This window comes from Notothenia coriiceps, unplaced genomic scaffold, assembly GCF_000735185.1.
Source record: "Notothenia coriiceps isolate Sejong01 unplaced genomic scaffold, NC01 NC01_scaffold00031494, whole genome shotgun sequence".
In the NCBI taxonomy this organism is placed as follows: domain Eukaryota; kingdom Metazoa; phylum Chordata; class Actinopteri; order Perciformes; family Nototheniidae; genus Notothenia; species Notothenia coriiceps.
In genome coordinates this window covers 122,179-134,170 of record NW_011364195.1, presented here as the reverse complement: position 1 = coordinate 134,170, position 11,992 = coordinate 122,179, and the positions used below count along the sequence as shown (strand labels likewise).

Below are 11,992 nucleotides of genomic sequence, written 5' to 3'. Positions count from 1 at the left end.
GGGCTTCTCTGACGCCATATCTGCATGACTCATTACTGTAATGTGGAGTGGATTCCCAACACCGGCGGCACGGCATTTCTGCTGATTAAAACTGCATGCAGCGTAATAGAATAAGAAGGGGGGGGGAGGCATGGTGGAGCAATGTATTCACTGATAATGGAGGGGAAGGAATTAGCAGGAGTGGCAGCGAGAGGGAATGTCTGTGTGTATTTCTGGACACTGAGTTGATGGAGTGTGTGTGATTGTGTGTGTCCTTGGAAAACATCCCTCTGGTTGTGTGTGTACATGTTTTCGAGAAGACGCCTCACCTTGAGCACCTGCTGGATGTGATCCTGATGTTCTGCATCAACAATGCGGTCCACGTACCACTTCAGCACTTTGATCAGGTCCCTGGAGGAAACACACACACACACACACACACACACACACACACACACACACACACACACACACACACACACACACACACACACACACACACACACACACACACACACACACACACACACACACACACACACACAGTCAAACACTCGCTAGCTACTGTATATCACACATACATTTTCTCACTGGAGTCAGCAACTGCATTCATTCTGGAGTTAGTGGCAATTGAAACTTGAATTTTTTTTAACAATCTTTGATAATAGTTATTAGAAAGAATCACTAGAACTGATTGACCTGAACAATAAGTTGAAATGTAATGATTATAGACAAATGTGACAGAAAAATAACCGCAAGTCAAGAGGCAATGCAGTGTTTTGAAAATAGTCCTTAATCCCAGAAAGTTTTCATCAATATCAGAGAAAATTCCAACCATTTGCCTGTTTTTTTTACATGAATACAGCTGATTCAAATGACACAGCTAATACATGTTATCTTAAAATGAGAGACAGGAGCAATACAAATCTGTTGCTGCTTAAGTAAAACTCTTTAAATCTGGGGAGATGTTTCAAAAGGGTGGCTTCAATTTGAAAAATATGTCAGATTACTGAATAAGAGGATTTCCAGGACTGAATGGTTCCGTATTAATAACTTCAGATAGTCATAATAACTGCTGTGTTATTAAATTAAGGTCCGACACTTGGAATCAAAGAATATTGCTTATTAGTGAGAACAGCAGGTTGTGAATATATGGGAGGAGAAATGAGGAGGAATATATTTCCCCCTTTCATCAGCCAGGGGGCAGCATAAGCATTTCATTCACACTCGTGTTGACTACATCTCAGCTCTGACGCAGGCTGCCCATGTGACACAGCGAGTCATTAGAATACAATGCATCAGAGAGGCAGCATTGATGGACTCGCAGACACATCCTGGGAGGAAGATACGTCACATACCTGTAGGACAGAGCTCCAGCAAAGTGGCTCTCGATGTACGTGTCCATGACGGGTTTGAAGTGCTGGAATTTACTGTCCTGGAGGAGGTTTATGATATGCACCTGGAAAGAAAAATAAGAGATATTGTAAAGAGAAATAGTCTTTGACATAGCATATTATTTTTTGTTCAAGTATTACACTCATAAAGATGCTTTAATAGCTTCGTGAAGTGAAGTGTTTATCATGCCATCAAATAGAAATATTGTATGTGATTAGTTAAAAGATAAATCTAAGTTAGAAAACCATCATTTGAAGTGATGTTTTTTTGTTAGAAACGTGCTACAGGCAGCTAAAAAAAATTGTTTTCAGGCTCATATTTGTATTTTGTGCCTCTACTGTGACATGTCTCCATGCTTTAATGTTCAAAAAGGTCTTTATTTTCTCCTACTGCCTGTGCTGCAGCACTTCTTTTCGCCCTCCGTCTGAAATCAGAGAACACTCTGCTCTGATTGGTTAGCTGGCGGGTAGCCAATAGAAAAGGGTCTATAGAAGGAGTGTGTGGGAGAACAATTCTGATGTGCAGAGTCAACTGTAACACCTCAACGCTTGTGTTTCATTTTTGAAAACTTTAACACGTAAAAAAAGATTAAGCCCATTTCTAAGTTGGACCCTAACTTCCTCACGTAATTCCAGCACGATGTTGGACAGGACACAATGTGAGATTTGAAAGAAAGAATACAAATTGAACTGACAAAACATCCGAGCTGAAAACATTTCGACAGTGGCTTGAATTGGTCCACCACAGAAGATAACTCCACATGTCCGTCTCGTTGGATTGATCTCCAAATCACAAACTGACTAGACCTTTTTATCAGTGATAACGCCACGCTGAGAGTGTGTTCATGTGTGTCAGTGTGAGACTGATGCAGAGAGAGAATGGATCGATCACAGGCCTCACTCTATCGGCGCAGTGCAGCGTGACCGCGGGGAGATTGGTTTCTCTGTGGCGTTACATCACCAGATCATTCTCTGAAACACTATGAGAGCAAGTATGACAATTTATGGGAATTAGTGAATGACTTACCAGGGAATCGAACACCTTGAGTCCATATCTCTGAGAGCTTTCATCCAGAATCCCAAAAAGGGTATCCAGGGTGTCCTGTAGAAACTGAAAAAAAGGGAGAGTGAGCTTTAAATGAACTTCAGTTTTCAAACATCTTCTCAACCTGACCTTCAAAAATGAACTGAAATCAAATCAGAAACAGTCAATACTACAAATGCCAGGATAGCGCGAGCAAATCAGTCCCAGAGAATCGTTTTTTCCGTGCGCCTACTTTGACAATCTCCGAGCCATCGATCTCCTTCAGCTTGGAGAGGCTGTCGTTGATCCTCTCGGGGTGCGCTCGCCACTTCAACAGGTCCAGCATGTCTCCTGGAGAAAAGACGGGAATGTAGAGAGCCATAACAGGAAATTAAGGAGATCCAGAAATGCAGGATTATGTGGATCACAAAGCATCACCCCACCCTTCAATTATCGCCCCAAAACTCCACAGAATCCAAACAAATGATGACATTTTCGAGTGCGGATGGATAAAAAGTCATTTTCCTGAGCCGAGGTCCCCAGACACACGTATGAATAAAACATAAGTCTGGAGAAGAAAGTGTTTTTGCTGTCTCTTTGGATTTGGTTCAACCTGAAGTGTGTCATTTTTTTCCACCAGTGAATGTGTGTGTGCATGTGTTTGAGGGCATGACAAATGTTTTCACAGATCTGTCAAGTACATTTTGAAATCAAAAACTCTAAAATACTTGTTAATGCATTCAGCAACACAATCAAACGTATACAGGAAATGAACAGCCTGTTGCAAGTGAACTGTGCCTGTAGCTGTTCTGTTTGTACACTCTACTGTCTGCTTAATGAGGTTAAACATGATTTATGTGTCACTGTTTTTCAACTCTGGTACAACAGTGATTGTGTCTTTGGAATTGGAAATTGAAATACAAGACATTTCACCGTTTTTTGTGCCTTTTGTCAAGTGTTGAAGTCACAGTCTTTGGCAAGAACAGTTCTATGTATAGCCTAGCACTAAAGCATGGTACTTACTAGTCTATTAATATTGGTTTACAGCATGGATTGGTAAGCCAACACTGTGTTATAAAACACCTTGCCAATACATAGAAACAGCCATGAAGGTAATACGATATATCTATCTAACTCTTTCCAGCTATCTATATGTTCTATTTCTATCTATAGACATCTGTATCTTTCTATTCATATCTTTCCACCTATCCATATCTATATGTACATCTATCTTTATATATTTCTAGATCTATATGTACATCCATCCTTATCGGTGTATATCTACATGAGTGTTCATCTATATCTTTATATCTACACGTACATCCATCTAAATATCTATATTTACATGTTCATCTATTTATATGTATCGCTATCTCTATGTACATCTATCTATATATATCTACAGTATATCTATGTACATCTATCTATATATATCTACAGTATATCTATGTACATCCATCTATCTGTATTTATATCTACATGTACAACAATCTACAGTATCTACATCATGTGTAGACCAATCTATATCTATCTACAGTATGCACATCCATCTATATCAGNTGTGTGTGCGTGTGCGTGCGTGTGCGAGTGTGTGTGTGTGTGTGTGTGTGTGTGTGTGTGTGTGTGTGTGTGTGTGTGTGTGTGTGTGTGTGTGTGTGCGTGCGTGTGTGTGTGTGTGTGTGTGTGTGTGTGTGTGCGTGTGCGTGTGCGTGTGCGTGCGCGTGTGCGTGCGTGTGTGTGTGTGTGTGTGTGTGTGTGTGTGTGTGTGTGTGTGTGTGTGTGTGTGTGTTTACATGCCAAGATGCTAACAAGGGGATGACGGATGTGGCATGTGAGTGTGGTCCTGGCACACCCCCTCCTCGTGTTTGTCTGTTTGTTTAACCACACACAGGTCAGAGTAGTGATCTGCACCCACCAGTCTGTCTCCTCCTTCACTTTAGTTAACCTTTGTTGTTCCTTCATTGATTTTTCTTGACAAACTAGTTCTTTTTCATCCCTGCATTCATTGTTTGGAAGGCAGGGGATTTGTCAGTTTTCTCTTTCCTTTATCTTACCAAGTCTTTTTCACATAGAAATGACTTTGAAGGAAGGAGATATGAGTAAACATATGATTTCTGCCAAAATGTCTGCTCTGGCTTTACGATATCTGCTCTTTGCAGCTAAAGCATGATTATATTATATGTTATCATCACACAGCTGATTTGCTTTTTGAATTGTCCCTCAACTTTCTTTTTACTAATGCTATGGAGTTAATTCTTAATCATTGGTTTTATGCTGTCTTTGTTTTTCTTAATAATGCAGATTAACTGGTCGGGTAGAAATAATTAGAACACTTTTTTTTTATTGTGTGCTTTTTCTACGTACTGATTTAATCTAGAATACATATACGCCAACACCTTTTGTAAAGATCAATATTCAGCGGTCTTCAAATACCACTTTATAAAACACCTCTTCATACCAAGCTTGAATGCACTGTTGTTGCTATATCCAGGTCTATATTTGGCTCCAGCCACAATGCGTCACCCTACAGTAGACCGCAGCAAGACTGTGTGGAAATGTGACAAGTCGGCCCTGCAGGAAAAGGACGAGCCAGCGAAGAGATTTGGAACAAAGCAGAAACACAGAAACCATGCAGATGAAAGGAAATGGAAAGTGAAAACCAACAAGACAGAGAGAATCGTCGCGCATGCAGAACGGAGCTGTACATTCAGGAATCCAATTTATTTCCCGCTTTTGTTTCTTTTGTTCTCCCCCCCCTTGACCTTGTTCATCTTTTATTGCTCTTCAAAACGGGAATGTCATTTTTCCTTTTCATGCCGTCAGCACCCTTCAGCACTGCTCTTATAGTGAAGTGCTATCATCTCATTATCTTATTATAGGAGCGATGGAGGGCCGTTTATGCAGTCTGTGACATTAACAGAGAGCAGCTGTGATGGAGCTCTGATACGTTTCAGCGCAACAGATACAGCGAGCCCTAAACCCAGAAATGAATTAGGTGTTTAACACAGGGTTCATACACTTTTTCACCAATGACTTTCAATGACTTTTCCATGACTTCTCCATGACCTTTACCTACTTTTCCATGACCAAAATAAATACTCTTTCTCAGCGTACCACTGAAAATGGTTTATTTTAACATGGATCAGGAAAATAAGGTCTGCATATGAAACATGTTGTGCCTATCTAAAACAAATCAAATAGTAGGCTCACTAGCTTCTACACGCAAAAGCAACTAAAATCTCTCACCAGGAAAATACCTCGTCAGTTAAATGCCATTTCAAGTTTCATTACTATACGATACATGTATTATTATTATAGTATTACTATTTCGGCGATTAGCTAAAATATAAATTATATTTGATGCAACTTTAGTTACATTTCCATGACTTTTCCAAAACTTTGGGAAAAATATTGTTTTCCATAACTTTTCCAGGGCCTGGAATTAGCATTTTGAATTTCCATGACTTTTCCAGGTTTTCAATGACCGTAGGAACCCTGTTAACACTCTCTGTGTTCTAGTCTTGGAGTCAAGTCTTGAAGTGTTTTGGTCGGATGACTGATATAAGATTTGTGGTTAATATATTTGCTCTCAAGTTTTGTAAGCCTACAATTCATAAAATACAACGGTAAATACTCAACTGGTGAATGTTCGAAGCTTCGATGTGTCATAAAAAGAGCGGCTAAATGAGACGACTAAACGTCATGACGCCAAACATTAGCCGCCTTTATCTTAGCGGTAGTGAAGTGAGGTCATGTGACTGAAATGTAGTTAGCTTATAGCCTAACATTTTTCTAGCAAATGCCTTTATGCTTACATTTCTTTAAGTGGTGTTAATATTTAAAGATGATCCTGCTTGTATTTTTCTATTTGTCTGCAATCCTCCGAAATCCAATGGAAAATTCCCATTAGCTTTTGTTGAGGGAGCCATTGTGATGCTAACTTCAGGGTCCGCCTTCAGCAAGATGCAGGGGTCAGAGTGAAACTGATTACATGACATTATATCCAAGATGACTTAATATGTACATTCAGTACTGTGGGCAATCCCCACAGGAGCACTTTGGGGTGAAGTGTCTTTCCCAAGGACACACCGACATGCTGACTGCAGTGGGATTCGAACTTGCTCTCCCCTGACTCAGGAGGGAAACTGCTTATAGTGTTGAAACGTTGAAGAAAGAGTTTGAACGTTCAGCTAACACGAATATGTTTCTGTTGGTGCACATATTTCGCCCCTTACCAAAGAGGGTTTGATCTGACTGAGGGCAGTTTTTAACCATCAGAAAATATCTTACATAAATCACATCTTAGATACATTCGAAAAACCACTTGCATGGTCCAATATGGTTCAGGGACTCTTTTTTAATATATGCTAAAAAATAAGTAAACTCTTAAATTCTCAATAGTTGTTCAGTTATTTATGGGAATGTCAGAGAAAGAGTTGTGGGAGTGATAAGAGAGAGAAGATGGGGGTGACTGGGACCATCAGGAGAACAAAGGCAGCTCTTATGCGCTGACAGCCGGGTAATGGGTGATGCTGGTGTTGACCTTGTCAGAAGGAGACCCTGGGGACCAGAAGGAGGAGGAGCTGAACCCACCTCTTGTTTAAATGTCATTTACACTCATAAATCTTCACAATCTCTTCCATCTGTTAACACCTGCTGATATGTTTCAACATTTTTCTACTTGACCATCTGCAAAATACATACTTTGTGGCACACAGAGCTCTACTTTTTGAATCAATAATGCAGAAGTGTGGAAGGAGCTGACCAATCAAATCACCTCTTCTCCTTCAAGCTCTGCAACACGACACGCTGACAATTTAGTGAAGACAAAAGCCGCCAAGAAGAACTAACCCACTTGTGCAGGAGCATAAAGCACATGAAATTACACAGCACATTTAGGAAACATGCTTCTCACATTGTAAAGCAAAAACATATATTATACTGCATGACAATCTGAGAGAATCAGAGGCAGATTGCAGAGTGAATTTGGATACAACCGGGAGCCAGTTTCCTGAAATATCTCGGGAGCTGCAGCTGCCTCCACAATCTCCACTGAGTGCGTCACACTCTGTGTTTGATGTCAATCATTTACACTACGATTGCAGCTCAGTTGCTCGGCCTGTGGTGATTTTGAACCGCGTAATCTCACAACTTCACACAGAACACTGAACTTCCTCAGGTCCTCACCAACACAACGGACAAGTGTGGAGTCCATTGAATGAACAGTTAGCAAGTAATCTGAAGGACAGACATAGGCAGTGGTGGTTGTAGAGGAATTTTACACTTGTTTTTGAGATGGGCACATGTGGGACTTTCGATACTGTCATGATTTTAAAATGTTTTGTTCAGTATACAGTCATAGCCCTAAAAAATGTTTTACCAGGATTGGAGTTTGTTTTAGTAACAGAGCTTGCCGATTACTTGTTATTAAATTACATCATTGAAAAAATAAGAAAAAAAATGCATTTTTCTTTTCGACCCACGTTACAGCAGTCTTTGCTGAAACACATACAGTAAATTGTATTATGATACGTTTTTGTTTTGGAGGGGGGCTATAGTGGGGTCCAAGCTGTCGATTGAATGAACGGTTAGAAAGGAAATTGAAGGACAGACATAGACAGTGGCGATTCTAGGAATTTTACCAAAGGGGTCTGTGTTGGGACCACTTGTTTTTTGAGAGGGGCACACATGATAGTGTTTGGCTATAGGGGGGTCCAAGCTGAGTGTTACAGGGGCAATTGCCCCTAGCGTAGCATTGTTTACACTATGAAAAGGTATGTTTATGGCACTTTTAACTTGATCAAATCACAGGAAGCCTTCAATGAATATTACCAATTATTGATAAAAAAGCTCATAAAAACCTCTTATATTGGTCTACTCCAGTGCTTCTCAAAGTGTGTATCGCGGACCACTGGTGGTCCGTGAGTACCCCCTAGTGGTCCGTGAGTATATTGGTAACATTTGAAATTAATTAATTAATTTGAGTTTTCCGCACTCTCGCGGGAATATCTCCGCAATGGAGCGAGCTTAAGTTTCACTTTCGGTTGCATGATATAGCCCAGCGCAACACCTTCATCACACATGTTGTCACTTGTTTGTACCATTTTCAGGCGATTTGTAATCTGTTCTAGAAAAACGATGTGTTTTTTGATATTTGTGGAGTTAGGTGGTCCGCGAGTGTTTTTTTATTGGTTAAGTGGTCCTTGGTATGAAAAAGTTTGAGAAACACTGATCTATATCTCCATCCGTTCATTCATCAAAAGTCAAATAAAAAATGGGGCTAGAGTTTGAGCTTCAAAATGTCAATCCCTGCTAGTAGTTTACCGTTCTGTGTGAGCTTGGTGGAGCAGAGGAAGCTGGTGATCCAGAAGGACTCCTTGGTGCCTTTCAGCGTCTGGTTGTTGGACGGCAGGTTGGCCTTGGAGAACGGCTGCTTCAGGTACCGAGAGCACTCTGCCAGGCTGGTGTTCTCCTCACACTGGGAACAAGGAGGGAACAAGGGAAAACACTCATTTGTTACCTGGTACTGAAGATTAGGAAGTATTTTATGCTACGAAAATATCATAGACTTCTATCAGAGGCGTAGGTTGTAAGGCAATAATAATAGAGAGAGATTAAGCTATTGCACCTAATTAATCACACATGTTGGGGATGTAATGCTGCCTCTATGGCTGCTGCTGAGGCCTCTTTGAGCTACCACACAGTTTGGACTGATTCTACTGTGGGTCTATTTTGGGTCTGAGGAGAAACTAGGCCATGCCAGTTTCATTGAGCTTTTCAGAAACTTCCATCTGGCATGAAAACGGAAACCTTTTCCCCCCTCTCAACGATGGGAACACACAGGGTTGTCCTCTAAAACTGGCAGGTTAGGGGGGTTCGGTAGGACTAAATCTGGACACTCGAGAGGGAAAATACAAATGAAAGGAGTTGTTTTTTGTATATATGATGTTCAAAATACTTCACCAGGAAGAAAGATAATGATGCTTTTGGTCACTGTTCTGCCTCGTTGCCAATAAAATGTACAGTATGCATGCTTTCCTGTGCTCTGCAGAGCCTGAGGTTTAAGCACACACCCTTCGCCTGCAGCTGAGGAAATCCATGGAGTCTGCAATTATTCTGAATTACACCCAGGACGGTCTCGCAGTACAGCAGCTCTTAACTGGGGATGCTGGACATTTTATTTGCTTTGATGTTGCAAAACCAAATGGTGTGAAAACAGTGTGTGAGTGTCTGCACAAAAGGTCTGCAGGAAACACACATGCTAAATAGAAATAAAGAGATTGTTCCTCAAATGAAATGAGTATGCATGATGTGTATTTTGTACATTTGTATTATTTTTTTATATTTAATTATTTTTTTATGCATGCTTCTAATTTTAAGCTGTCTTTGGCTCTTTTCTGCTGTAACAATGTAAATGTCCCCTCTGTGGGACGAATAAAGGTATTCTGATTCTGATCCACATGTCTCTTTTACATGCACAGGCAAACACACATACATTTACACACAGCTTGAACATGTTACGTGAGTAGACATGATAACACAATGGCAACATTTTGCAATTCAGAGTAAATTATTTCGTATAATCATACTGTACACACGAGTGTCCGAAGTAGGCCTGTGTGATGCAAAACAGTGAGTGGGTTACCAAGCTGCAATTTACCAACAAACTGAATGACCTTTTTTTGCCTTTCGTCCACTGTGAACAAATATTTAGTTTTATAATTGCAACTACAGTATATCTTTACGCTTTTGTGGTAGCCTAAGCTAAGAGGAATGTGAGGCCCTTATTAAAGTGCTCCATCAATATGTAATAAAGGACCAAAAGGTGGCTCTACTTGGAGTAATACCAGAAGGCATTGATGGAAGAGCAAGGAAATTACTTTTACTAATATTACCAACACCAGCAATTAAATGGGTCACAATAATAAAGCCTGACCCAATCTATCAGATTTAAAATAAGACATATTTGCAGGGACTTCAAGAAGATGTATATATTAAAAAGGTCCTGCTATTGCTGTTCCAGTATAGTGAAGCGATCCAATTTCCCCAGGCAGTCATACTAGTATCTCCAACACTCTTCCCCCATTTTTATTTATTAACCGATATATATTTATAGTATTATAATAATTTTAAAAGATGTATTTTATTTATATTAATATATATGTTTATTTTTTTCCTGTCCTTAAAACATGTGTATAGACTATGTGACTTGAGCTAAAGGAAAAAGGAAACAAAATAGGCAAAAGTGTGAAAATGTTTGTATAAATTGCTGAAACTGAAGTAAAACTCAGTTGAAAATGTTTCTATTTTAAATATCAAGGCCTTAAAATGGACAGAATGGCACATGGATTAAGGCCAATACTATCCATATCACTCACTTTCTATATGGGAATATATACTGTACCAATTTGACAAGAAGAGACAAAAGGGGCAATTCAATTATCCCATCCCATTGCTTAAAAAAAGAGTCATATTTACATCCAGGTGATTTTTTCTGCAACCAAGCAGAGTCTGTACATGCCAACAACAAATACCCTGTAAAGCACAAAGTCAATCTGAAGCCATGTTTGCGATTCAAAGTGTTTGAGGAGAGGGTCTGAAGGTTTACCTTGTGGATAATGAGCTCATGGTTGCCATCTGGCAGCGTCCTGCCGTCCTCCTGCATCAGCGGAACAAAGGAGTATCCAAACAGTTTCTTCTCTCCCTTGTCTTTAGCTGTCACACAACAACACATGGACACGGCAATGAGTCCAAAATACACCAGACTGCGTGAAATGAACAAGACTATTGTTGCGATGCTGGTTCTTTTCAATGTTATGCAATACGTTTAAAAAGATAAACTGATGCTCAGCTTTCAGTTTATTATCCAATGGTTTAAAATCAGTCCATTGATTGCTTATACATGGAGCAAAACACAAGCATAAGGAAATACAGCTTGCAAAACAACAAGTGCAAGCAATACAGGTTAGAAAATCATTGCAAATGCTTATCAAGGAAGCAAAAATAAGATATTTTAAAGTTACTCTTCGAGGGCCTGATTAATGCGGGCTGCTGTTTTTTTTTTAAGCAGCTTTCCGGACGCTCTGGGTATAATTTGCATCATGAACATATGTAATCCGATTTAAGTGCTGCTTTAGCAATAATATGATAATCTGCGCACAGCGGGAAGTGAAAAGTGAAGCGCCAGGAAGTTTTCTATTTCCTTTCATTGCAACACACCACTTTAAGCAGCATCTAAAAAGGCCTGGGTTAGTGTGTGTGTGTGTGTGTGTGTGTGTGTGTGTGTGTGTGTGTGTGTGTGTGTGTGTGTGTGTGTGTGTGTGTGTGTGTGTGTGTGTGTCGTCGTCGTACGTCGTACGTACGTACGTACGTACGTACGTACGTACGTACGTACGTACGTACGTACGTACGTACGTAACGACGTACGTAACGTACGTACGTACGTAGTACGTACGTACGTACGTACGTAACGTACGTACGTACGTACGTACTACGTACGTACGGTACGTACGTACGTACGTACGTACTACGTACGTACACGTACACACTACTACACACACACACACACACACACACACACACACACACACACACA

General features: G+C 40.2%; 1 protein-coding gene across 1 annotated transcript in view; it reads right to left on the bottom strand.

Annotated features, from left to right (window-relative positions):
* dock4b (dedicator of cytokinesis 4b) overlaps positions 1–11,992 on the bottom strand; it is an 82,054-nt gene that overhangs the window by 47,052 nt on the left and 23,010 nt on the right. Inside the window, exons 6-11 of the mRNA XM_010787992.1 lie at positions 11,006–11,112; positions 8,722–8,875; positions 2,651–2,748; positions 2,401–2,484; positions 1,338–1,438; positions 309–390 (exon numbers count right to left, since the gene is read on the bottom strand). Coding sequence (XP_010786294.1) covers positions 309–390; positions 1,338–1,438; positions 2,401–2,484; positions 2,651–2,748; positions 8,722–8,875; positions 11,006–11,112 — 626 coding nt within the window. The remainder of the gene's footprint in view (positions 1–308; positions 391–1,337; positions 1,439–2,400; positions 2,485–2,650; positions 2,749–8,721; positions 8,876–11,005; positions 11,113–11,992) is intronic.